Genomic DNA, 25076 nt, shown 5'->3' with positions numbered 1-25076 from the left:
TTTAAATACTTTTATTTCTCGGTACCTAAAAGTTACGTTATTAATTAAATATTCATGTACACTAATATCAGCATCTCTAGAAGAAATTATTTTTTACAAATACCTTTTTATATTCAGATTCAGTTTTCAGAGAAGGAACTTGTGTTCTTTTCCCCAGCTTTTTAAAAAAGGGGACTAATTAAATAACAGTTAACAAGTAGCTATTATGGTTGGGATCACGTGGTTGTGTAGCTTGGTTAACACATTGTTTCTTATTTAATTGTTGTAAAACAGTAAATGCAATTCAGTTTGGCACAAAAACTATTGAAATTCTGAGTGTGTTTGTGCCAAGGCATGTATATGGATTGTTTAACGGCGCTGTCATTCCTAATATTCACAGTAAAGTAATTTTTAGAGAAGCTACATTTCAGAGCAACACCTCTAAACACACTGACTGATTAGCTTTTTTATTGACCATTATGGGGGAGATTATTGTAATCTATGGGCTGAAATCAGTTTTCTGACCTATGAAGAGCTTCCGGGTTTATATTTATTCCTTGACATTTGGGGTAATATGCCAATTACCTTGAGCTCTGATATGATTTTCATCTGTTATATACAGCTCATATTGTTTATTTTCTACTTTCTTCATTTTTAATAGATAGGGATCATTTCCAGCTTGGCACCTTATCTCATACTCTCAACATTAAAGCGTCCGGGTACCTGGAATTATCTAATTGGCCAGAGGTGGCGCCTGACCCATCGGTTCGCAATGTAGAAGTAATAGAGTCAGTAAGTTGACCTTTTCTGAGATTAATTTTGTTCTAGCGGTAAGAGCTTCTGGGGTAACTACCATTTTATATAAAATCCTTTGGGCTGAAAACTGAATGCTGTTCTTGTGTTTCTGAATGTAATGTGTTAGATATACCCTGCCTTAGAGGAACTGAACGTTGTGGTTTTCCTTGCTGCTGTATGTGGCCTGTTCTCTGCTTCAAGGAAATGGAGAATTGAATTCTCTGCATCAGTGCCAGCCACATTTGTGCGATTGCATTTGTAGCTGTGTAGATTCAATTTCTAAGGTATTTAGTTTCAATGGATTGAGCTTTTTCTACTTTGTTGGAGATTCGTAAGCTTCCTGTCAGTGTTTTTATAAATAATTTTTGCTGTTCTTTTCCAGAAAAGCAAAACCTGTACAAAATGTACTGGGTTTTCTGGTGAGCTCAGTTTTAACTGATGCTTAAAAATAAGTAGGGGCCATTGTGTACCAAAGATAACCTTGACAAGGTTACAACTAAAAATGAATAATACATTTTTTACATTTAAAAAAGATTGCCATATTATGTCTTTTAAATCTTTTCTTAAATATGCTGGATGTTAGGCTTAAGTAATTATTACTCTTTACTGCTATTACATGTTTATTGTTTCATAGTAAGTATGATAATGAAAGATATTTTGCTTGTACCTAGAAATTGTGTGAATATATTCATTGCTTTTTAATTTAAATGGAGCAGATGAGAATTACATTCTTAATGGTTTCCTCATATAAATGGTGCAGTGAACTAGAATTCAGATAATCAGAAGCTTTTACCATTAACTCCGGTTGGAAAGCTAGTTAGCTTCCTTGTTCTCTTCCACGTGCAAAGGAAGGAAATCATTATTTTAAATATAATCCCATTAATGAGCATAGCCATGTAATATGATTACGCTGAGAAACAGCTTTCTTTTGAATACAAAACTTACACTGGCTTTGGAGCATGTCCGGCAGCAGATGATTAATAGTAGCTCAGTTCACAGCCTTGTCGGTGGTGTGTGACAGATATCAGCTTGTTTAAACCTCATAATGGTACCCACATCCTTCCCCCCCCCCTTTTTTTTTTTGCTATTATTATTTGGTTTATTGCTTTCTTTTTTTTGCTTGCTTGTTTGTTTTGAGACAGTTTCTTTGTATAGTTCTGCCTGTTCTGGAACTCATTATATTGGCTGACCTCAAACAGAGATCCACCTGCCCTTGTCTCCCACGTGTTGGGATTAAAGATGTATCTCATCATGCAAGGCTCAGTACTTCCATTTTATAGGTGAGGAAACCAAGGTTTGTAAAGCCTAAATAAATGCACATTCCCATAGCTCCCGCAGACCAGGGTTCTAGTCTCACGTCTGCTGTCTGGCATGCTCCCCATCTTTCCTGTGTCATTAAGGAGAGGATGCCTGAGCTCATGTGCAGATTGGTCTGCGCTCAATGCCATCATTACCACATTCTTGCCAATGATGGAAACCGGCTGGGGAGATACCCAGTTGGCAAACCTGTGCTGGTGAGGCAGAGACAGGAGATCCCCAACATTGACTCTGGCCTACACATTCAACTCTCACCCCATGAACACAAAGACCACATGTATTAAAAATAAAATATAAATATGATAAAGTTATAAAAACCCGTTGCATGCCTGTTCGGGCTTGAAGCTAAGTTTGCTTGTTTTTCTCCCAGACATAAGCACTGTTGAGCACCTTTCCCTCGTTTATCCAGGAGGTGTTAGATGCCAGCCTACAGCCAGTGTTGTCTGCTGGGCCTCGTGTGCAGACCCCTGTCCTGTTAGCTGTGTTTGCTGGCTCTTACCTTCTTCTACTCTTGCCTGATTGGCTATACAGTGCTCTGGCTCAAGTAGAACAATACTTTTGTTCGCCCACCATGTCTGCCCACTCTTTACCTTCCTCTCTCTCTTTCCTCTGGAAAGAGCATATCTTCTTAGAAATTGATAGCAATGCTATGCAGTTGAATTTGCCTCAGTATACTAAGATTGGCTGTCTTAATGTTTCCACGTGTTCTAAGCATTAACTCTTTTATAGGGATAAAATAAGCAATCTGTTTTCTTATCTTCATTTCAGTTGTCCTTTTCAGCAGAGACAAATTGCTTTCGTTTTCATTTTGCTGACTAATAATTTCTGAAATTATAATTAATAACTTATGGAGAATAATTATAGTTAATGGAACCAGATTTAAAGGTATCCATTTAAGTCATAGAACAGATTTCTTCTATCAGTTCCTGAGATAGTGACTTAAAAAGCTCTAAGAGGGATGTAATGAAATATAAATACAATGTAACTAGTTCTGTTTTGAGATGCATTAACTGCAGAAAGTGTCACTCAGATGATCATCCTTTTCTGCCTTGCGCTGTACCGTCCTCCCCCTGAAGTCATATTCAGGCACTTTGTGCACATGATACACCGTATTATTCTGGGTTTACTATCTAGTGATCCTCTAAGGTCAAATCTCATTATTATGAAATATAACTTAGGAAGAAAAATGGCTGAGGCTTAGATAATCTGACATTTTAATCAAAACAACAGGGAGCCTAGTCAGGTTGACACTAGAAGTCACTTTGAATTATACACCACCATTTCCAGGATATCAGATATGATGTATATTTATATTAAGGCACCAGTGAATTTTGTTGCTTCTTTAGGGTTTTTTATTTAGTTACAGAAAATCCTTTTTCCAGTTACACAAGACTTTGTTTTGCACATCAAGGACATCTTGCTTTGTAAACGTGCCGTGTACAGACCCTGAGCTTTCCCATGTCTCCATCTCTTCTCCTGCTCTTTGATTCTATTCTTTTGTTTAGAGCTCCATAGCTCTCACACCACAGTGAGAATCCAGTGGTGTCAGGCTTTGGGCCTTTAACATATGGAACTATATGGATGTGGAAACACCTATGTTCAAATTATTTTTATTTTCTTGTCATTTCCCAAGTAATAATTTTTTCAGGCTACTGGAGCTTCACTCATTATTAGGGTTTTTTTTTTTTTTAGCACAAATATTTTTGTTTGTATTAGTATTTCAAAATATACTCCCAGAAAATTATAATGAGCCTTTGGTGTATCGTGCTGTAAATTTCTTTATAATAATACACGCATATGTATATTTATACATACACACACACACACACATATATACGTGCACACACACATATACATATATACATAAATATATATTTCTATATACATATACACATTCTATCATGCTGGCACACTCTGGAAATTCAATTAAAAGTGTAATATATGGGGCTGTAGAGATGGCTTAATGGTTAAGAGCACCGGCTGCTCTTCCGAAGGACCTGAGCTCAAATCCCAGCAACCACCTGGTGGCTTCCAACCATCCATAAGGAGATCTGACTCCCTCTTCTGGAATGTCTGAAGACAGCTAAAGTGTACTTACATATAATTAAATAAATAAAAAGTGTAGCAAATAAGTGAGTCTTAACCATTTTGAAATTTTAAGAAATTTTCATTTCCTTGATTTTTATCAAGAGAAGGTTATATGAGACATATTTTTCCACAATGAATCAACTCATCATCTTGCTAAGCAAAGTTATGACAGACTTAGAGTGAAGACTTCTTCTAAGGCCATGTTTAATGAACACCAAAGAAGATAATTTTCTTAAGTGCAAACAAATATTTTTTGAATATAAATTTGAAATCTTTAAGGGTATAATAGGTATAAGTAATATTTACTGTAACAGACATACTTATGATGCTTCATTGAGTTCACAGTGAACTTGCCAGGAGTCTGCATCCTGTAATAAGAATTTGTTCATGTTTCCTTTTTTAATATAAACAGGCAAAAGAATGGACCCCACATGGAAAAACAAAGAAAGAAAAACCCGTGAAGGATTTTTACTCTGAATCTGAGGAGGAAGAGGAGGAGGAGGAAGAGAAGGAAGATGAGGATGAGGACCCATCTGACAGCAGCGGTGACAGCGGTGGGCTTTCTAACAGTTGAAGTGTATTTTCACATAAAATGCCCCTTACCCTTCTCTTTCTTCCTCCAGTCTGTTACTAAACTTAAGACATCTCTCAGTTCATTTATTTTCAGAGCTGGGAAGTTGAGAGCAATATACATTGAGAAAAGCATCTAGGTATGGGTTTAGAATCCTGGGCATCAACTGTACCAACTAAATGAGGCACCTACCTTTCCATCTGATAGGTGAAGAGAGGAAGACTTTAATCCCAGCACTTGGAGGCAGAGGCGGGCAGATTTCTTGGTCAAGACCAGCATGGTCTACAGAGAGAGTTTCAGAACAGCCAGAGATACACAGAGAAACCCCTATCTCAGAAGACCCAAAGAACCAAAGCCTAAACAAAAACTTTATAACTAAAATTTTGCATGTGATTTACATTAGTGGACATGTTTGAATCACAAGTCAAAAGTATAATATGGTGGCAGATCTGGTCCAAGACTATTACCTAGTTTTCTACTTTCTTACCTGCCCTATGGAAATCTTTGTAATATCTGATAAATTAACCCTGATACATTATCTTCTTATTTAATAAGCCAGATACCTCAACCGGAAAGTTAACATAGAAAATATGTAACTTGAAGAGTGTGGTAGACCATTGAGAAACATTGTTTCCATAGTTAATTGGATTGTTTCTATAGTTAATCATGCACTTTATTTTATACCCTACACATGTGTCTCCATGCTATTTGTTTACCAGCTTGGGCCTGTTTCTAGATTAGCATTGTTCAACATCCTTATGGCATTCTATTAGCTCTGTGGCTCCTGGTGAGCTCGTCTGTGTACACAATAGTGAGTCTTGTGTGAGGGTTCTTCCATACACCCAGAGGAAAAATAGCTGCCCAACATGAGCCAGACCTGGATTGCCATTGACTCCCATATGATGACAGGCAGTGGATGAATTTGATGTTGTTGCTGCCGCTCCTTTGTTCTTTGCATGAGGATTGAATGGTGGGAGGGTGGGTGTGGTGTATGCTTGTGTGTGAGGTGAGAGTGTTCACCTCTGCATGCGTGTGTGATGTCAATGTCAGATGTGTCTTTTGCTGAATCTAGAGCTCCCTTTTTTCTTAGCTGACTAATGAGCATTAGTTCCCCCCCATCTGTCCCCCTCTCCCAGACAGTAGTAGATGCACACCACCACGCGTGCCTTTGACGTGCTGGGCGCTGGGCTCTAAATATAGCTTCTCGTGCCTGTGTAGCCAGCACTTGATCCACCTTGCCATCTCTCAGCCCTGTATTTTCTTTTTGTTATTCTAGTATAAACCAGTTATTCTACTCTGTGTGTGTGTGTGTGTGTGTGTGTGTGTGTATAACTTTGATCTCATCACACATCCCAAATGTCTTGCGTAGGTTTGTGAAAGGTGTCACTGTGAGTGCCTTCCTGTGTGCCAGTCTTGTTGTGCTCCCATCACTGGCACACGCTTCCAATCATGTACTTGCCACAACAGCTCTGAAGAATTTCCCTTGTTGAAAAGGAAACTGAGAGTCAGAGGTTGCGTAACTTGCAGTCTTAGTGCTAGGGAGTTGCAGAGCCAGGATTTGAACCTGGAGACCTCATGGGAAAGCCCTGCTTCACAGCCAGCTCTGTGACAGTCTGAAAGCACAGCTGTCCTGGTGCACTGTGGTGTAGACAGGAGGCTCAGGAAGCAGGTGTTGGGACAGGTTTAAGCTCAGGGTGTTGTGCTGAGGGCACTTCACCAGGTAGGCGATGAGCAGGGCAAGTGAGTGGGATGTCCTTTTATTTAGTGTATGGCTCTGCACCTGTAATCATTTGTAATAGTAAACATTAGGCTGCACTTTAATACATACACTGATACATACGTATTTTGAGAGAATGGCCCACATGTAGGTTGGCCTTGAACTCAAAATTTATTCATCCTGCCTCAGCCTTCTGAATCCTAGTACAAGTGTGCTCCATCATGCCCATCTCTTAATTCCTCACTTCTGTAAGAACACAAGTATGCTATATTATCTCAGACTGGGAGACTCTCAGGCTAGCAAAAGAAAGTCGTAACTGTTTGGGAATTTTGCTTGCTGCTTATATACTTAGACATTTTGGGGGAATGACTTAAAAGCTCTTTTCCCTCTCAAAATTGGCTCCTAGGAAGATCTAACTATTACTTTATTTTTCACTAAGTAAAAATTTCAGTAACAAGTAGCAGAATTCAAAATGATTTCTTATACCACTCCTGCTCATTCTTTAAAACAAAAACAAAGGCATGGCATAGCTAGCTGCTTTAGGTTTAAAAAAGAGGCCCCCTCAAGCCGGTCTCCTCGTCCATCTGTCTTTGCTCCACCTGTCATCAGAGCATCTTGTGTGTGTCTGAGTCCTTCCAGGCTGCCTCTGAACAGACAGTCTGGCTAAGTCGGCGCCTCCTTTCCCTCCGTCGCTGTGGTGGTTACAGTCTCTCACACAGGAGTAAAGGCTTAAGTGAAAGGGCAGCTGGTCTGTCTTGCAGAGAGCGGGTCTGGAAGCGAGAGCGGAGACACAGGCAGCGGCAGCAGCGAGGACAGCAGTGAGGACTCCTCCAGTGGCCAGGACAGCGAGACCGGAAGCGAGGCAGAAGCAGAACACCAGAAGGTAGCCGCGAGGAACTCCAAAACCAAAAGAAAAAGGTGATATCGTCAGTTTCCCTCAAGAAGTTTCTCCAGAGTTATTATTAATCCTTAATTCTCACTTAGAAAAACGTCCATGTAATTTCTCCAAAACAGATGTTAAACCTTGACTTGGGTACCATGCTTGGGTTTCATTTGAACTCGAACAGATCTTAGGGTTCATTTTCACCTTGAAGGCTGCCTTAAGTGATAAGCAGTAAGGATGAAACACTTAATTACCTTTTGCAGCAATTTTGCTGAGGGGTAAAATTAAATCCTTCAGCACTTTGCCATTATGTAACCAAGACAATTGAGTTTTCTAAATAATGTTACATTAAAAAAATTATGATCCAAATATCAGAGTCAAAGGCTGTGAAGGAAGACGGTCAGAAGATACTTGAGGGTTAGTGCTTTTCAAGATCTGCCATTATCAACAGCGTCATTACAGTTCTGAGTAATTGGGGCTAATACCGTGGATTGTGTGGCTCTGTCCCCCGCCCCACCCCCGCTGCTGTCAGAGTGGCCTCTGCTGACTCCCTGGCCCTTCCTGGGGCCTGCTGCCCACTCCCGTGATGAGCTTGCAGCTTGGCTCAGTCGTGGCTGACAGCGCTGACGGCGTGCAGTACGCTCTCTGCTCCTTTTATTACAGACAGTAATTAAAGCAGCTCGCCCTGCCACTTCCATAACAAACACAGCATAATGCCCTAATTATGACTTTATTAATTTAAGTCAGGATTTAATGATTTTAAAAGTGATTTATATTGTTTTTCCTGTTCAGAACAAATGAAATCTGTAGGTTAAATTAATACAGGCTTTTCATCATTGCAAAGTTAAAAACCTAGTTACCAGTAAATTCTTCTCATTAGGTTAACATCTGAAACTCTAAGCAGTAAGGTAAACAGTAATTACCATCAGAATTGAGTGATGCATAATAAAATACCACTTTTACCTTTAAAATTTTATCTGCGGCAGTAGGAGGGACATCTCCTTAAAGTAGCCCCCTTGTTGCAGGAGAGTGAGGCCTGGACTTGTCATCCCCGGTGTTTCTCATCAGACTAGCGGTGCTGTCTTGGTTTGGGAAGGTGCTTGCTTCTTGATGTGTTCCTCTGCATAGCGGTGTTCCTCAGATGGCATGGCATCATGATAGATGCTTTTAATCACATACTAGTTTCATATTTTTTTCTTAAGAAATGTTTTTGTTAAAATTTTATTTATGTTTGATTTCAAAGTAATCGTTATACCAGAGTGAACCACAAAGACAATCTAAGCCGTTCTGTTTGCCGGTCCATGTTTTAAACAGTGGATTGGGGACAATATATATTGCTACTATTTTGTAGGAGAGAAAACAACATATTTTTCCATCTTCAAATATAATTACATGTGCTCTGAGATGTTGCCACTGCTCCATCTTTAATAAACAGCAGCCATATTTCCTCCCCAGAAATCAATTCTGAGAGCTATTGATCCTCCCTCCAACGCCGCTCGCCCCTTCCCAGCCTCCATCCTGGTTCTGAGGCTGTCTCTTAGAGTTTGTCCGTGTTTGCCTGCACAACTTTGGGAGTTCTTGATAATCTTTAAGTCTCCACAGAAACTACTCTTTAGTAGTGACAGGTGTTTGTTACTAACGTTCAGTCTTACATTCCAAAGTGTCTTTGTGGTAGAAATAATAGCATAGTGGAGAGGGATTAGGACATCAGAGGGACACAGATTAGAATTCAGAGGTCAGGATTCCCTCTCATGCCAGTGTGTCCTTAAAGTTGTTTAACCTCAGATGTTGGTGTCCTTATTGTAAGCGGGTTGATGATAAAGCCAGGAAGAGAGAATCTGTAGTAGATCATTGGAATGAAGCGCCTAGAACAGCATGTCCCAAGGGAGATAATGAAAAACGAAACAGAAAAACATTAGATTGATTGACTGATTGTGTCTGCGAGTGCATGCGTGTGTGTGCACCACATCATGCAGGGGCTTGAGGAGGTTAGGACAGTCTTGGATCCCGTGCAACTGGAAGTTACAGGCTGTTGTAAGCTGCCATGCGGGTGCTTAGACCTGAACCCAGGGTCCTGTAAGAGCTGTAAGCACTCATAACTGCTGAGCCATCTCTAGTCGTCCCCGGGTTGGAGTTTTAAAGGAGCCCACACATGTGCATACATGTACATGTGTGCATACATGTACACTGGGCACAAACACACTCAGTGAAAGGAACTAGACTTTGATTTGGGGGGACCTGGAGGCCGTTAGCCAGTCTGTCTCCATGCTCCCCATTCTCTTTGGGGAATAGTTTGATTTGCCCACTCCCCCCACTCTGTCTCTCAAGCTTGCTAACCTTGGTGTCCCTTTGGGTGTCGACATAAAGCACCTGCACTGTGCAGCATCTTGCTTTTGTGCCTTGTCACTGCCATTGTATTTCTCTGTGTGCTCCAGTGCACCACAGACACTGAGTTGACACGCAGGTCATCTGTGTCTCTTCATCGTTATCTTTAGTACTGAGCATGGGGCTAACAAGTTAGTAATCAATACTAGCTGATTCAGTGAATAAGTGGATAGCATTTTTAGTGAACCAGTATATTAAAAGGAGCCTGTTAGCCGGGCGGTGGTGGCGCATGCCTGTAATCCCAGCACTATGGGAGGCAGAGGCAGGCGGATTTTTGAGTTCGAGGCCGTCCTGGTCTACAGAGTGAGTTCCAGGACAGCCAGGGTTATACAGAGAAATCCTGTCTTGAAAAAAAAAAAACAAATCCAAAAAACAAAACAAAACAAAAAAAAGAGTGTGGCATGGTGGCATATACCTTCTGCCCAGCATTTGGAGTGTGAGGCTAGCCTGGGCTACATAGCAACAAAGCAGGACAAAGAAACAAGTAGTTTCCTCTGAGCCAATTAACTCTTCTTTCATAATATATCACATTTGTGTACTTGTCTTGTTGATTTCTCAGGAAGAAACAAAATCTACCAACTGTAGGTCTGTTGAAAAAATACCTCTTAAACTTAACAGTAAGCAATATTTGAGACTTCATTCTAAAACTCAGCCTGAGTTCTTAGAATTTCTTACTATTAACTCTTTTTTTATTTTTATTTTTTTTTTAAGGATTTTTATCTTATGTGAGTGAGTACACTGTAGCTGTCTTCAGACACTCCAGAAGAGGGAGTCAGATCTCATTTCAGATGGTTGTAAGCCACCATGTGGTTGCTGGGATTTGAACTCAGAACCTTCGGAAGAGCAGTCAGTGCTCTTAACCGCTGAGCCATCTCTCCAGCCCCCTACTATTAACTCTTAATTCCCACGAAACCGTAGACCCTTCATAGTATTTTTCTGTATGGTTACTGATTATATCAGCTAGTGCTGTTTCATGATTTTGTATTTTAAGTGTATTTTAAGTGTATTGTCAGTGACTCCAGCTCACTTGGTAACACTGCTTTTATCATTATTCATTAAATGCAACTTGTTACTGTGTGAGTGCGTGCTTCCCAGTGCACGTGTGGGGATCAGAGGACCACCTGTCAGGTACAATTCTGTCCTTCTCTGTGTTGCTCCTGAAGATCAGACTGGTTGTCATGCATGGCTATGGGATCCATCACCCATGGATTCATCTAGGCAGCCCTTATTTAATTTTCATATCTCAGGAATTTTAAGCCATCTTTATTGTGTTTTATAAAATTAATTTGTCTACAAAAGGGTTTGCAGTTTATAACTCAAAATTTATCTTTATTCACAGTGATTCAGAATATAGGGAGAAGAAAAATGAAAAATCTAAAGCTTCTGAATCGTCCAGTGAGGAATCCAGTTCCGTAGAAGAAAGTTCTTCAGAGTCTGAGTCTGAGTCAGGCTCTGACAGTGAACCTGCACCCAGAAAGGTTGCTACGGTAAGGCCCTGCATGTGCTGTGACTGACACACGGACAGCTTGCAGCTTCCTCCAGTTAAGTATAAATACTTTTGAACTAGGTGGTGGTCCATGCCTTTAGTTTGAGCACTGGGGGTATGGTGTGTGTGTGTGTGTGGGGGAAGCAGGCGGATCTCTGAGTTTGAGGGCAGCCTGGTCTTCAGAGCAAGTTCAAAACAGCCAAGACCACACAGAGAAGCTCTGTCTGGGCTGGCCCTGGCTGTGGCTCTTTCTCGGTTGATTCTTCTGAGACACTGGAGGAGGAAGAGCGTCACTGGGTGTAAGACTTGGTCTTGGGAAGTATTTAGAGTGGCTGTTTATTTATTTACTTATTTTTTGGTTGTTTTGGATTTTTTTTTTTTGAGACAGGGTTTCTCTGTATAGCCCTGGCTGCCCTGGAACTCACTCTGTAGACCAGGCCGGCCTTTGCCTCCCAGAGTGCTGGGATTACAGACGTGCGCCACCACTACCCGGCTTTTTTTTTTTTTTTTTTTTTTTTTTTAATTAGAATCATTTTCCTATCTTGAGTGTAAGTTGCTTTGCTTCAGTAGCTGGCCACGTCCTAGAGCAGCAAGAGATTAAGCAAAGTAACTTCTGTTTTGTCTTTGCTAGCTGAAGTCACAGGAAGAAAAAGGGACACTGAGAAATGATTTTAGCATTCATTTCTAAGTTTTAGAAAGTTTCCTGTGAAAGCTCTCTAAGAAAAAAAAGAAAGGTAAGGAAAAGAGGGCTAAGGGTTGTCTGAGAGAACAGGGGTGAGCTGAGTGCTCCTCTTTGACCTCAGCACTTACACATCTTTCAGAATACATAATCATATGGAAAAAAGTTCATCACAAGTTCATATATAAATTCAAATCATAAGTAAGTTTACAACAGAGAATGTTTACATGCATATCCATTATGAGAGATTATCTGACTATATATTCATCATCAGCCCCAACCTCAACAGGGTCATGGAGAGTTAAAAACTGTAACTTTTTCGATGAAGTAATTATAGAAGTTTTGTATAGATAAACCCAGTCAATATTGTATCTTCTGTCCTATCCCCTATAGTAAATCATTAGTTCCCTTTTTATGACCTTTGGTTAATGGTTTTACAACCTCTTGGAATGTGGTCTAAGTAGCAGCTGCCCTTGCTATCTCAGAAGCAATTACCTCATGATACATGGAGACTGTCAGTTCTCTTTGCAGTTTTGACTATCAGAAAGGATTTAATAGCAGTGTTATAAAAGAGCTTAGTAATTACTATAATTTTCATTTTAAGAGTTCTTATAGCATCATCTTAAAGGTTAAGAACCATCTATTTGTCTACATAGCATCTCTGTAAGACAGCACATCTTCATTGTTCTGTAGAGATGTGCTCAAGGGGTAGGCTCATGCCTAGTGACTGTTATATGTAGTTAATGATAAGAGGGGAAGCATATAAATAGCAGCAATCTTTCCTAAAATGGATTTCTCCTGGTCTTGCCTACCAGAGCAAATCCATCATAGATTTTAATCAAAGGTGGACCCATCTCAGGAAAATCACCTGTGAGTTTTTAACGTCAGCTTGTTGGCTCCTGACCAAACTAACAAAAGAGAATGAAATACTTTTGAAAGTTGAGTGTTTTGTTGTGTGCTAAGGAACTAAAGAAGATTCAGCATTGTTGCTACAGCTCAACTCAGGCAAGTAAAAGTCACTCTGTGCTCTCCTCTTGCCCCGGCAGTTTTTGGGTAGGCTGTGACAAGGCTCACTGTTGCTAAAAGGGACATGGAAGGAAACCTCAGAGACAGCATAGGACTGCAGGTGCAGAGAGATTATAAAATACTGATTCCGACATGCTTTTTAAAAATATTTAGCAATAAATATATGATAAATACTATCAAAATATTTTCAAAGTTTTAAGTTATGCATTATTTAGCTAGTGACATTTACTTATTTTAGAGCAAATTGCAAGAATCATGTATGTATTTGAATTGAACATTTGTGATTGAGCTTTTTGTCTGGTTAATATGAAAGCATGAAAGTTTACCTTGCAAACAAAATTTCTCCTAATGATCTAAGCGAGGCTGTCTTTCTGATCTCAGATGGTTACTCTCTCGTGTGAATGACCTCACTGTAAGCCGTGTCTGGATGCATGTGTCTAGAATAGTGAGTGTCAGAAGTTGACATTCACTAAGTTACAATTCTTCTTAAACCAGTATTTTAAAAAAACTAGGTCCTGAGTTCAATTCCCAGCAACCACATGGCTCACAACCATCCGTAATGAAATCTGTGCCCTCTTCTGGAGTGTCTGAAGACAGCGACAGTGTACTTACATATAATAAATAAATAAATCTTACAAAAAAAACCTACGTGTTAATTCTGTGAAACTGAATTTCCTTAGTATGTCATCTAAGTGGCCAGAAATAAAAATACAATCATTCATGTAGGCCTTCTACATCCAGATTGTTGAGAATATTTAAACCACTGCAAGTGTTTATCTTGTCTTATTTCAAATATTCTTACAAACAATAAAACTTATTTAAAAATTGAATTCTTACTTAGGAAATGAAATTCAAGATTTCCGATTTTCAAAATTCATATAAACTTGTAGTGATTTTGAGTTATTAACATGGACTCAAAACACATGGGGAGTTTTATGTATTTTTATTTTCTACTTTAAAAATAGCTTAAATATCCTCTTTATTTAAGAGCCTTGACTAGTAGCAGGAAGTACAACAGGAGTTGGGTGAGGGACTAGTGTTTTATAAATGACAGATGTAATTAGGGTAAGTTATTCTTATGTGGTTTTGAAAAATTGGAAAATTATAGACCCCACTGCCTGTGCAGTGTTAGCATCCACAGAGGCACCCCGAAGTCAGTTAGACCATTTTGTTACCTCCTTGTTGGAGACTCCAGTGAGGAGCTCACATCTTGATGACCAGAGAGATGTGAAGGGCAAGAGCCCTAAGCCAGTTTGCCTGAGAAGTCAAAGCTGTGTCTTGTCTGTGCCCACGTTCTCCTGAGATCATGCACTGTCTATCTTAGGATACCATTTTCTGTGTTAGGTGGAAAGGCCAGTGTTTGTGTGTGTGTGTGTGTGTGTGTGTGTGTGTATTTAAATAGGTGACGTTATTTAATTCCCACTTTATCTGATGCTGTGGCTTTTGCTCAGATTATGAGTAATGAAGGCAGATGGTAGCCTCTTTGCCTTCATTTGGCTGACAGAGAGTTGGCACTGAAAATTCATGTCTTGAATCTGCAGCTTAAATCTTACTATTTTTCTTTCATCTGTCCAGTGCATTTGGGGGAATGTTGAGTGTCAGCACGAGACCTTTAGATAGCTGGAGTCTATGGCCTTGTGGTGGTTCATGAGTCAAGTGTGGTGTTCCTGTGGGGAGGGAGGGCCTTCATGCTTTCGTGTCCTTGTCTGCAAAGCAGAAGCGGTCTCTCCCTAGTCACAGCACGTCGTGGGAGACAAACGCTAGAGCAGCGTGGGCTGCAGTTGGAGGTTATTGTGTGCTGCTGCTGTTGGGTTTGGGGTTTGACAGGGTTTTTCTCTGTAGCCCTGGTTGTCCTAGAATTTCCTCTGCCTGCCTGGCTCAGGGCCGTTTGAATACTGTGTAACTGGAACCTGGACTCCCTGAGGCTCATCTCCTGCCCTTTTCTACTCTTTAAACAATTCTGAAAGTGTGAGTGTGTTTTCAGTTGTGACCCCTCATCTGTACCCCTTCTTCAGAAGGCTGCTGTGAGTCACATCCCACCCGTCTTCCCACTTCAGACGCTCCGTTTACCTCCTGTTCTGTAAACATTTAGCTCTGGCTAAATGTCATTTTGTGCATCGTCCTTCTTGGCACTTTCATCCAAGTAATCTTTATCCGCTAGTTCTCTTCTGCCATTAGACCCCTCTCGTGGCCGCAGCCTTCAGGGAGATCCAGAAGTGGAACCCTCCGTCTCCTGATCACTGCCCAGTTACTTCCGGGTCACTTCTCTCTCCACTGATACTGCTCTGTGGGGGATCAGGACCCTGCCTGGTTCCTGCCATGAAGCCTCTTTTCTCCCTTAGTCTACTAGAGTCCTAGCTTAGTAACTAATGCCCCTGTCGCTCTGCCCGGTCTTCTCCCCAGATTTAGGCCTGCTCCTTAGGCCTGGGTGTGGCTACTGGACTTGTAGCCCTAGTGCTCAGCGCGCACTGCACACCAGCAGTTGTCGCCCTGGCTCCTGTCCTGTCCTCTGGCTCCCTCCACTCTGGGAGGTTACATAATGACCAAGACCCCAGGTTTGCCATCTCTTTTTTATATCTGTTTCTTCTCTCCTCCTTTTGCAGATCCACTCTCTTTCAGTTCTGGAGACCTTTGCTGTAGCATCCTCAGGCTGGGGTTCCTCCAGTCCCCACCTTGAGCACAGTGGTTGGATCAAGCTGCAGGGCCACCTGCTGCCATCCAGCTTCAGGACGTGCCTCAGCCGCCATGTCTGCATCCTCTCTCATCTTAATCTCTTCGTGTTCTAATAGTCACACTTTTCTTACTATGTGCTTGGCTGTTCCGGAACCTTTGCCTTTGCATGAACAAAGAATAAGAAAATAGACGGTGAGGAGGGAGTGGCCTCCATTAGACTAGTCTGCATGTCCCCGGTGGGTAGTCACTGCAGGGAACTGAACCTGTGCTGCTGGGAGGGTGTCCCTCCTGGGTATCTACATTCCTTAAGGATCTGTCACTTAATACTGTGTTGTGATCAGTAATGGTCATAGCACATGATCTGTCTTAAGATTTGATTATTTTATGGACAAGTGGACTTTTATATGCAGGTGTTCCATTCTGAAATGGATCTGAAAAACGTTTGGGGTATTGTCATTTCTATAAAATAAGTTTTTTGGTCCCAAGTAATATCTGTAGAAAATTTGATTTTTTTTTTTTTTTAGATTTGTGTTTGTATGTTAGCCTGTTTGTATAAATATGTATATATGCCCACAGTAGACAAAAGAGAGAGTAGGAACTGTGAAGTCACAGATATTTGTGAGTCACTGTGTGGGTGCTGGTCCTAGAACCTACGTCCTTTGCACGAGCAGCCAGTGCCCTTCACCACTGGACCATATGCAGCCCCACGAAGTCCTTCTTCATAGCTCTATGTCTTAAGCACTTTTACATGCTTTATCCAATGTAAAAGAAAATACTTTTATATGGAAGAGAAGAGAGAAAACTCAGCAGTATAGACATAGTATATATGCGGGAAGTGGTTTTCATTTGTATCTGTGTGTCTTAGATTGTTTATAACATAAGCAGTTTATAATCTACACACTAGGATGTGTTTAGCAGGTGGGGAACTAATGGTGTTTCTCCTTTCTCGGACCCACGCTGCAGTAGCCTGGAGCTAAGCAGCCTGTTGGAGTGCATCTTCATCCTAGGGTTGTGTCAGTGGAGTTGTGATCTGCTGTTCACACCATAGCTGTGCTGTGATCTCTATGGTGTGTTCTCCAGCTCCTGCCGATAGAGATAATGAGGAAAGTGGTAGTTTGGAATTCTGGTTATAATGTATTGTGTCTGTGTCTGTTTTACACGTTAGCAGTGTTTTCTCTAGGGGACTGGGTGGTGGCCGCATGGTGGCGTTGGCAAGGGCTCAGTGTGTGTGTGTGTGCATTCGGAAGAGCAAGGAGGCTCACAGCACCTGCCTCCCTTGGTCACTTCCCACATGAGGTCTTGAGACAGGATTTGTTTTTGAACCTGGACTTCCAGATTTGGCTGGACCAGTTGATGCGTGTCCACTGGGGATCTCCCTATGTCTGCCTCCTAGGTGCTAGCATTGCAGCCAGGTGCAGCGCCTGGCTCTGTCTGTGGGTTGCTAGGATTCTGAGTTCACGGCTTGCAGGACAAGCACTGACCAACTGATGTTCCACTCCAGTCCTGTGTTAGCAATGTTTTAATTACATCCACCATGTATAAAACATAATCTAATGATGTGAAATAAATATGAAGTAGTTAGCATTCTTTCACTTAACACTTAATAAATGTTTAACATACCTGGCTCCTGAGATTACTGTTAGAACTAGCTATGGAAGAACACTCGTACTGCGCATTCATTCCTATTAGCGTCGGAGATGTCCATAATTATCTCGGGTTTTCTCCATCTTTGACCTTTGCTGCCCTTCTGTGGGGGTACTGTGACACTGATGACCTCCCCTGGTGACCTCAGGACCAGTCTCTGCCGGTCAGCAAATGTTAAGATTTCTTTAATAGAGAGCTCTGGTGATAAAGGTGTCTGTCCTCTGAAAGAGTCTTGGTGACAATGCAGTTTTACTGTGTGCTGTGAACGCAGCACTGCAGAACAGCAAAGGAAGCATTCGCAGGCTGCGAAATAAGAACAAGATTTTTCTTCTCACAGGTCTTCAGAGGTGTTGGAATCCGTAACTTATGTGGTTAGTGAGGAATATTGGTCTTTATTTTAAAAATTCAAAACTTTGTCTCTTTCAACATTTGTCTTTCTGAATTCAGTTTATATTTTAAATTCCTCCAAAAGAGAAACAAAGGGAACCCTCCAGCCTCTCTGACAGGAAGGGTTGCTTAGGCCCCTAGGCCTGCCTGCTCATTGGTGTTACCAACAGTCGGGTTTCCTCAGCTTCCTAGGGCTTCCTATGGTTTTGAACGTCAGCCCTTTCTACAATAGAAACACCTGGCGATTGCCATTCTTCCTTCTTAGCTTTTCTGTAATGGGTATGCAAATGGATATTCATAATGCATGTAAATCTTTACAGAGATTGTTACATCTTTTTATTTGTATTTAGAATTTAAGATCGTTTATTTTTGAAATGAAATACATTAACTAGAAGTTAGTTTCTTAACCCTTTGACTTTTTATTCCATTTTGAAAATGTTCCTGTGTCGGTGTGTAATGAATCCCGTAGGGACAAGATGGAGATTTGCAGGCAGTGAATTGATGAGTAGATATGCCTGCGGCCAGACCTTAAGATCAGTAACTGTTGTCCTTATAAAAGTCACATTCAGTCACTCAGCTGTTAAAAACCTAATTCTCTATTTAAAAAAATATACAAAAACAAATTGTCTATCTTTCTGCTTGATCTCCTTTCGAGTCCTAACACAATGGAAACAGTGGGTGATCTGTCAGTGGGTTTGCTTTGTCAATGGTGGTTTTGTGTAAATATTGGGAGGGTAAGAAATAAAATTCACACAGTAAAATATGATTTCATCTGCCTTTTCTCCGCAGCTCTGTGGCTCATGCCACGGTGTGAAATCCTCATTTTACACACTTTGCAGGCGGAGCACATGAATTATGCATTGAGCAAGAAGAATCTCCTGCCTCAAGTCCTCTCTGCATTTGCCTAGGTTCTGTCTCTATTACCAAGATGAATTGCAAATGGAGAAATGTTTGATGGAACGGGGCTCTTAACTTCTTTGTTTAGAATTCAGATTTTTATTTTTTATAGTTGATCCTGTAAGTATGAAAATGTTGTGAACTTACTATGGATTTTTTAAAATGAAAAATGAAATATAATGTAGGAGAAGCGTGCTAGCATATCATGAAGCGTTTCATAGCCTTGATTCCGAATGCAAGGCTTTTCCAATTTGGTGGAAATGACCGTCATCTATTGCTAATGCTGTATTTCAGTCACTGCTTATTTGCTCTGCTTGGAAAGTCCGTGGCGTCCTGCCGGTCCTGGAGCCTGCTTCCTTCCCTCTGTCCCAGGCTTCTGATAGAGAGAGAGCAGGTGCCCACGGAGCTCTCCTCTGCTCTGGAGGACCTGGTGTGTGCCTAATCCACACTGGCACACATTCCCAGCTGCCCAGCAGCAGAGGGCTTGGCTGGCCTTCAGCTCTGACTGGTCTCTTGTTGATAGGTTTCTAACTTTTCAGGCGGTGAGCTTCCAGTTTGATGAAGACAGTTTGTCACTTAGCTGGCGGGAGACTGCACCCCTTGTGCACAGCATTTTGATGAGCCTCATGCTGATGACCCTTTGGTTATGTTCTTATTGTAGGAATGGACGGCTACTTGGGGATGGTGTTTTCATCTTAAATCTGCTCTCATTAACTTGTAGCTTAAATTTCAGTCTCAAAACTAACATTTTTTTTTGGCGGGGGGGGGGGGGGGGGGGGAAGGTTGGTTTTTTTCGAGACAGGGTTTCTCTGTGTAGCCCTAGCTGTCCTGGAACTCACTCTGTAGACCAGGCTGGCCTTGAACGCAGAAATCTTCCTGCCTCTGCCTCCCAGAGTGCTGGGATTACAGGTGTGCGCCACCACCGCCCAGCTCAAAACTAACATTTTTTTTTGTGTTTGTTTTCTTGCACGTAGACTTTGTTGCTCATGTGGACAGTTTTTAGGAGCAGAAGCTATTTTGTGTTTAAAGGATAGATTAAAAATTTAGCTAGAAGGCTTTGAGATTTCAGTGTTTGGGAGGAAAGGAAACAGCTGCTGCTTTTCTCTCTTTAGTTAAGCTCATTTTACCCTGTATGCTTCTCTAATCCTTGACCAAGTCTCTGAATGTGGGCATAAAGGAGAATGAAAGCAGAACTTTAATCCCGTGAAAACACTATTTCCCACATGCTTTTCTAAAATTGTATGTGTGCATGCGTGTGTGCGTGTGCACGCGTGTGCTCAGTGCCACAGGAGCCAGAAGACGGTGAAGGATCCCCTGGAGCTGGAACTCCAGGTGGTGGTGAGCTGTTGATGTGTATGCTAGGAACTGAAGTCAGGCCCTCTGTGCCAGCCGTGCACCGAGCTGTCTCTCCACCCCAACACCACAGCATATGGCTCTGTAATGCTGGTCATGTGCGAGCTGTTAAGTGCACCAGTGTTCAAGTAGACCTTCTGCTTCAGTGACACATACTGTGTGGTAACAATACAGTTACATTTCTCTTGTCTCAGAACTGATGTCCATTGCTGAGCACAGAAACTGACGAATGAATGAATGAATGAATGAGTGAATGAATGAAAAGAAGTAAAATTGTTAGTTTGGATTTGAGAATTTATCTAAAAGAAACCACAGACAGGTCAGACAGAGTTGATACAGATGTATCAGTTTAATGCACTACTCTTTGTTGACTTCTTTGTTTACTGTGCTATTTAACTGTTATTAATTATGTGCTAGGGGATGGGTATGAGTATGTGTTCCTGTGTGTGGACGCATGTGGGTGTCCATTCACCTATTGTGTGTGTGTAGCTGAGGTCAACATCTAGCTAGTGTCCTTCTCGGCCGCTTCCATCTTACACTGGGACATAATTGAGCGGGAGTGCCTAGGCACAGGCCCCAGCAATCTTCTTGTCTCTTCCTTCCCAGCATACACTGGGGTGTGCATGGCTCTGCTGTGGGGGTGGGATCCCAATTCAGACCTTTATAGTTTTACAACAAGCACTGTACACACTGCCTTCCCCTAACCCAGTTATGCTATTTTTATTAAGATGCGTAAGCATAGTCAAGGCTTTCTATTCTCCCATGGTCATAAATGCTAAAACAGTGAGTGGGCCAACTGTCATGGAAGAAGCCTTAGCTTTCAGTTGTTATGTTTTAAATATTTAGTCTTTATAAAATGCTAAGAAAGTAAATGAGTTGCTTTCTATACTAAAGAGCAAGAGGTAGGGAGGCCGTTGTCAAGGGTACTGTTGGTGCTGACCTCTGACACAGCCTCGTAGAGGAACCGAGTATCCAGTACAGTGCCTCTCACAGGCTTACCTCTGAGGAGTCCAGCCTTTTGCAGGCCTGAGGCCACCAGCTCTAACCATGTAGTATTGTTTGAATATTCCTTTTTCTTAAGTAAACCTGTTTAACAATTATCTCTAAGAATGTTTATTTTTGTTCTACTGAGAGCCTCATTGTATTTTTATGTAGCCAAAAAATGTTGCCAAGTTATAAAATAATTATTGCATTTAAAATTTCTTTTAAATGTCTAAATACCAAGTATTTTAACATAAGTAACAATTTGTGTGATGAGGAAGATATACAGAACTGTAATACAAATTTTGATTCAGAAAAGTGATTATATTACCATCCAGAAGTTTCAGTTGTGTTTTTGTTTCTTTTTATTTATTTTTATTTTTTTGGTTTGTTTTGGATTTGGTTTTTTCAAGACAGGGCTTCTCTGTGTAGCCCTGGCTGTCCTGGAACTCACTCTGTAGACCATGCTGGCCTCGAATTCAGAAATCCGCCTGCCTCTGCCTCCCAGAGTGCTGGAATTACAGGCGTGTGCCACCACCACCTGGCTGTGTTTTTGTTTCTAAAACCAGGAATGAAAACCATGCTTGTTTGGTAATGGTAGCAATACTTTAAGGTAGTCTTTGGACAAGATCTGAAGTGAGATTTCAATGTTTTACAGGCAAAAGAAAGAAAACCCCAGCAAGAAAGACCTCTCTCCAAGGATGTTTTCCTTCTCGATCTGGACGATTGTAAGTTCTGGACCGCCCTCTGTTCTGTGCTGATGAGCCCTCTCTATTCTTATAGTACTTCTTATAGTACTATAAGTACTATAAGGAGTCCCACATTTTAGAAGCATCTATTGTAAAGATGTATCAAGAAAGGGAATTTTCCAGCCAGTGCCTTTCCGCGGTTGAGCATGTCAGTTCTGTCATGCGAGGAAAGCAGCAGACCCGTTGTACTTAGTAAAACACCGAGTACTGATCCTACCTCCCTTCTCACACTGTGAGGTCCTGGCTGTGGGGACTGACACAGGTGGCTAAGGAAGCTGGAGGGAGCCAGGAAGGTAACAGAGAGAGAGAGAGACAGAGACAGAGACAGAGACAGCACCACCTTCTACGGCCACCGTGGCTTCCAGGGGCCTTGGCTGGCCAGCTTGACTTTTCCTTCCCTGTTTTAACAGCCAGAAAGTCTTCATCAAGCAAATATTCAGATGCCTACAATTTACTAACCCAAGTATACATAGTTACAACTCTTAAATCGTTCAGTGTGGTGGGAGCTGGCCGGTGCCATGAACTTTGTTGCTAGGTAGACTCAGCTAGGAGAGGAACTGCATGTAAGATCTCTTGAATGTTGAGGAGGCCTCATTTTCAGTACTTCTCTTATGTGTACAGTGGGTTGTTTGGGGTTACCTCATTTATTCAGAGATCCATGCTATTTATGTTGTCTATTGTGATAGCTATAGCAAATTCTTATAAAAATAAGAATAAAAAGCGTATAATATAGAAAAGTACTGTAGAGAAATTGAACACCTTTGGCCACATTAGCAACAGTGCTAAGGCTTGGTATCAGAGGCATCCTGTGGTTAGTTGAAGTAGGTGCAGTATGTGTACTGCATTGATGGAACAAGACGTCCCATTAAACAAGGTAGAATCAAAACCACGAATTGCATGTTTTGTCTCATGTGGCATCTAGGGCTGGGAGATCATGATAGTAGATGGACGACTACAGAGGGGCTGTAGAGTGGGTGAGTGAAGGTGAGATGACAGTACCACAGCAAAAGCCGTTGCTTTATATCTGACATACGCTGCTTCTGAAACTTAGACATAAACCTGGATCACACTGTCCATCCTAGCCACGGTTTCTGTTTTCCCAGCATCCTGAGTCAGTAAGGGCTGGGTGACAGCGCTGCTTGTACTCACACTGAGGGTGCCTTCCATGGGGACGCAGATGGACACAACCTTTAGGAGTCATTACAGTTCTGTCAAACTTGACATGTATGTCCCTTGGCCTGGTTGTTCTTTTTGGAAATTTATCCTACCAGTGAACTACAAACTCACCTCTCTCCCTTCCTTGTATTAAACTTAGCTTCCTATCCTGGTGCTGCATTTAGATTATAGTGTGGCTCCTTCCATAGATGATTATCCCTCTTGCCCACATTTGAAGCCACTGCTACCTGGCGCAAGCACAGCCTCCTGTCTCCATAGCGTCCTTTGCCCAGTGACCTGCTGCTGCTGACAGCGCTGCCCTCCTCCTTCTGGTGTCAGGCGCTATGTCTAAGTTTTAAAGTCACCAACTCTCAGACCTCCATTAGTTCATTTGCAGAAATGTAGTGGCTCCCTGGGGTACTTACAAACCACACAGTTCATTGTGATGCTATACATAAAGACAGAGCCAGACATGGTGGGGCACGCCTATAATCCCAGCACTCAGGAGGCAGAGGGAGAGGCAGAGACAGGTGCAAGTTTGAGGTCAGCTTGGTCTACAGAGTGAGTTCCAGGACAGCCAAAGTTACACAGAGAAACCCTGTTTCAAAAAAACCAATCAGTCCTGGGCTGGAGAGATGGCTCAGTAGTTAAGAGCACTGACTGCTCTTCCAGAGGTTCTGAGTTCAAATCCCAGCAACCACATGGTGGCTCACAACCTTCTGTAACTCCAAGGTCTGACCCCTCACACAGATACATGTAGGCAGAATACCAGTGCACATGAAATAAAAATAAATAATTTTTAAAAACCAGTCAATAATAACATGTGCACAGAGCATGAGAATGGTAGGAATTTGCAGTTTCTATAAATGCTAATGTGTAATCATTTTTAAATGTATATTTTATATAGGGAGACAAAGTTTCCTCAACTTTTTAAAAAGTTTTTTTAAAGACTATTTTTAGGAAGGAGATTTTTATTCCAACTTGTTTTTAAAACTTAGCAGCTTGATATAGGAAATATTTCTCTTTGTTGTTAGTACCCACACAGTTAAATTTTCTTTCAAAATTCTTTGTCAGACATGATACTAGAAATGCTAGTATTTCAACCGTGTCTATAAAATGGAGTGTTCTGCTAAGTTCAAAGGTGAGGAGAACTCACTAATTCTCTTCTAGGAACTAAACTTTAGCCTAAGCAAACACACCCACAGGCACTTTCCCTTGTGTGTGATGTACACAGCTGTCATGCCTTTGGGGAGGAGAGCTCTGGGCAGAGCTGCAGGACAGAGTGGGCTGCTGGCTTTGCCCTCTGCGACTTCTTAATTACCTGTTGGAAGTGCCCCTCAGCAGCCTGATGTCTGTCTTTGAGACATAGAGTAGTCTATCAGAGAGTTGCTGTACAGTACATACCAGGAAACCGCAAACAAATGCTGTGTTTGTCCATTTCTTCATTCAGAGGGACTTACTGGATTTTTGTTGTGATACAGTTAACCCTTACATGCTGAAGACCTAAATAAATACATTTATACAAGAAATTCAGAGTACCGAGAGCCAGCGCAGAAGTTGATATTTTTGCTTTTCCTTGCTTTGGCCTGGGAGAAACAGTTTAAAAGGTGGAAAGATATGTTTTGGCTCATGGGTTCAGTCCATGACCCACCATTTTCCTTACCTTGGCCTGAGGCAGTAGTGAAGCAAGGTCTTGCCCGCTGCAGTGTGCCGGTAGAGGCCTGGAAAGGCCATCCTCCAGGATCCTGCATCCAACCGCTAAGGACTCATTACTGAACTAAACATTTCCCAAAGGGGCACCACCACAGGGACCACGCCTCTCATCCTCGAGGCCTGGCAGAGTTCATGTTCAAACCTCACAGCTGGCATTGAGATTGCCATTCTGTGGCTGAAATGGGAGGCAGGCACCGATGCCACGCACAGGGTCGTGGTCTGATCTGTCCTCAGTATTAATGGACCTCTGGAGCCTGGGGTTAAGGAAGCAGTGGGAGGAGGAGAGCAGAGTAGGGAGGAAGGCTGGGCTGAGCAGGGGCATGAGAAGGGTGAGAGTCCCTGCCGGGAGTGTCCAGTGTGTCTCCCCAGGAAGGTCCATCCGCCCACGGGTTCAGTTACGACACAGTCTGCAGTTTGAACAAACCCAGCGCCCTCAGCTGCCGCCGTGAATACAGACATTAGCCCAGCATGCCGTTTAAGCAATTTCATGAGTTAATTTTTTTGTTTCATCCATTCATAAAATGGTAAAAAAAAAAAAATGTTAAATCTTGGACAGTTCCTTTAGATTATGAAGTTATTTGACTGTATGGGTGTCAGG

At 41.8% G+C, this 25076-nt stretch overlaps 1 protein-coding gene across 1 annotated transcript in view; it reads left to right on the top strand.

Annotated features, from left to right (window-relative positions):
* Nucleotides 1-25076, top strand: part of Ap3b1 (adaptor related protein complex 3 subunit beta 1) — a 200642-nt gene that overhangs the window by 107595 nt on the left and 67971 nt on the right. The window contains exons 17-21 of the mRNA XM_052159389.1: nt 641-771; nt 4592-4733; nt 7229-7385; nt 11075-11222; nt 21520-21589. Of these exons, the coding sequence (XP_052015349.1) occupies nt 641-771; nt 4592-4733; nt 7229-7385; nt 11075-11222; nt 21520-21589 (648 nt within the window). The remainder of the gene's footprint in view (nt 1-640; nt 772-4591; nt 4734-7228; nt 7386-11074; nt 11223-21519; nt 21590-25076) is intronic.

The sequence above is a fragment of the Apodemus sylvaticus genome, chromosome 16 (assembly GCF_947179515.1).
Source record: "Apodemus sylvaticus chromosome 16, mApoSyl1.1, whole genome shotgun sequence".
NCBI classification, from domain to species: Eukaryota; Metazoa; Chordata; class Mammalia; order Rodentia; family Muridae; genus Apodemus; species Apodemus sylvaticus.
The sequence above is the reverse complement of the archived record's forward strand: the minus strand, read 5'-3'. Positions and strand labels throughout refer to the sequence as shown.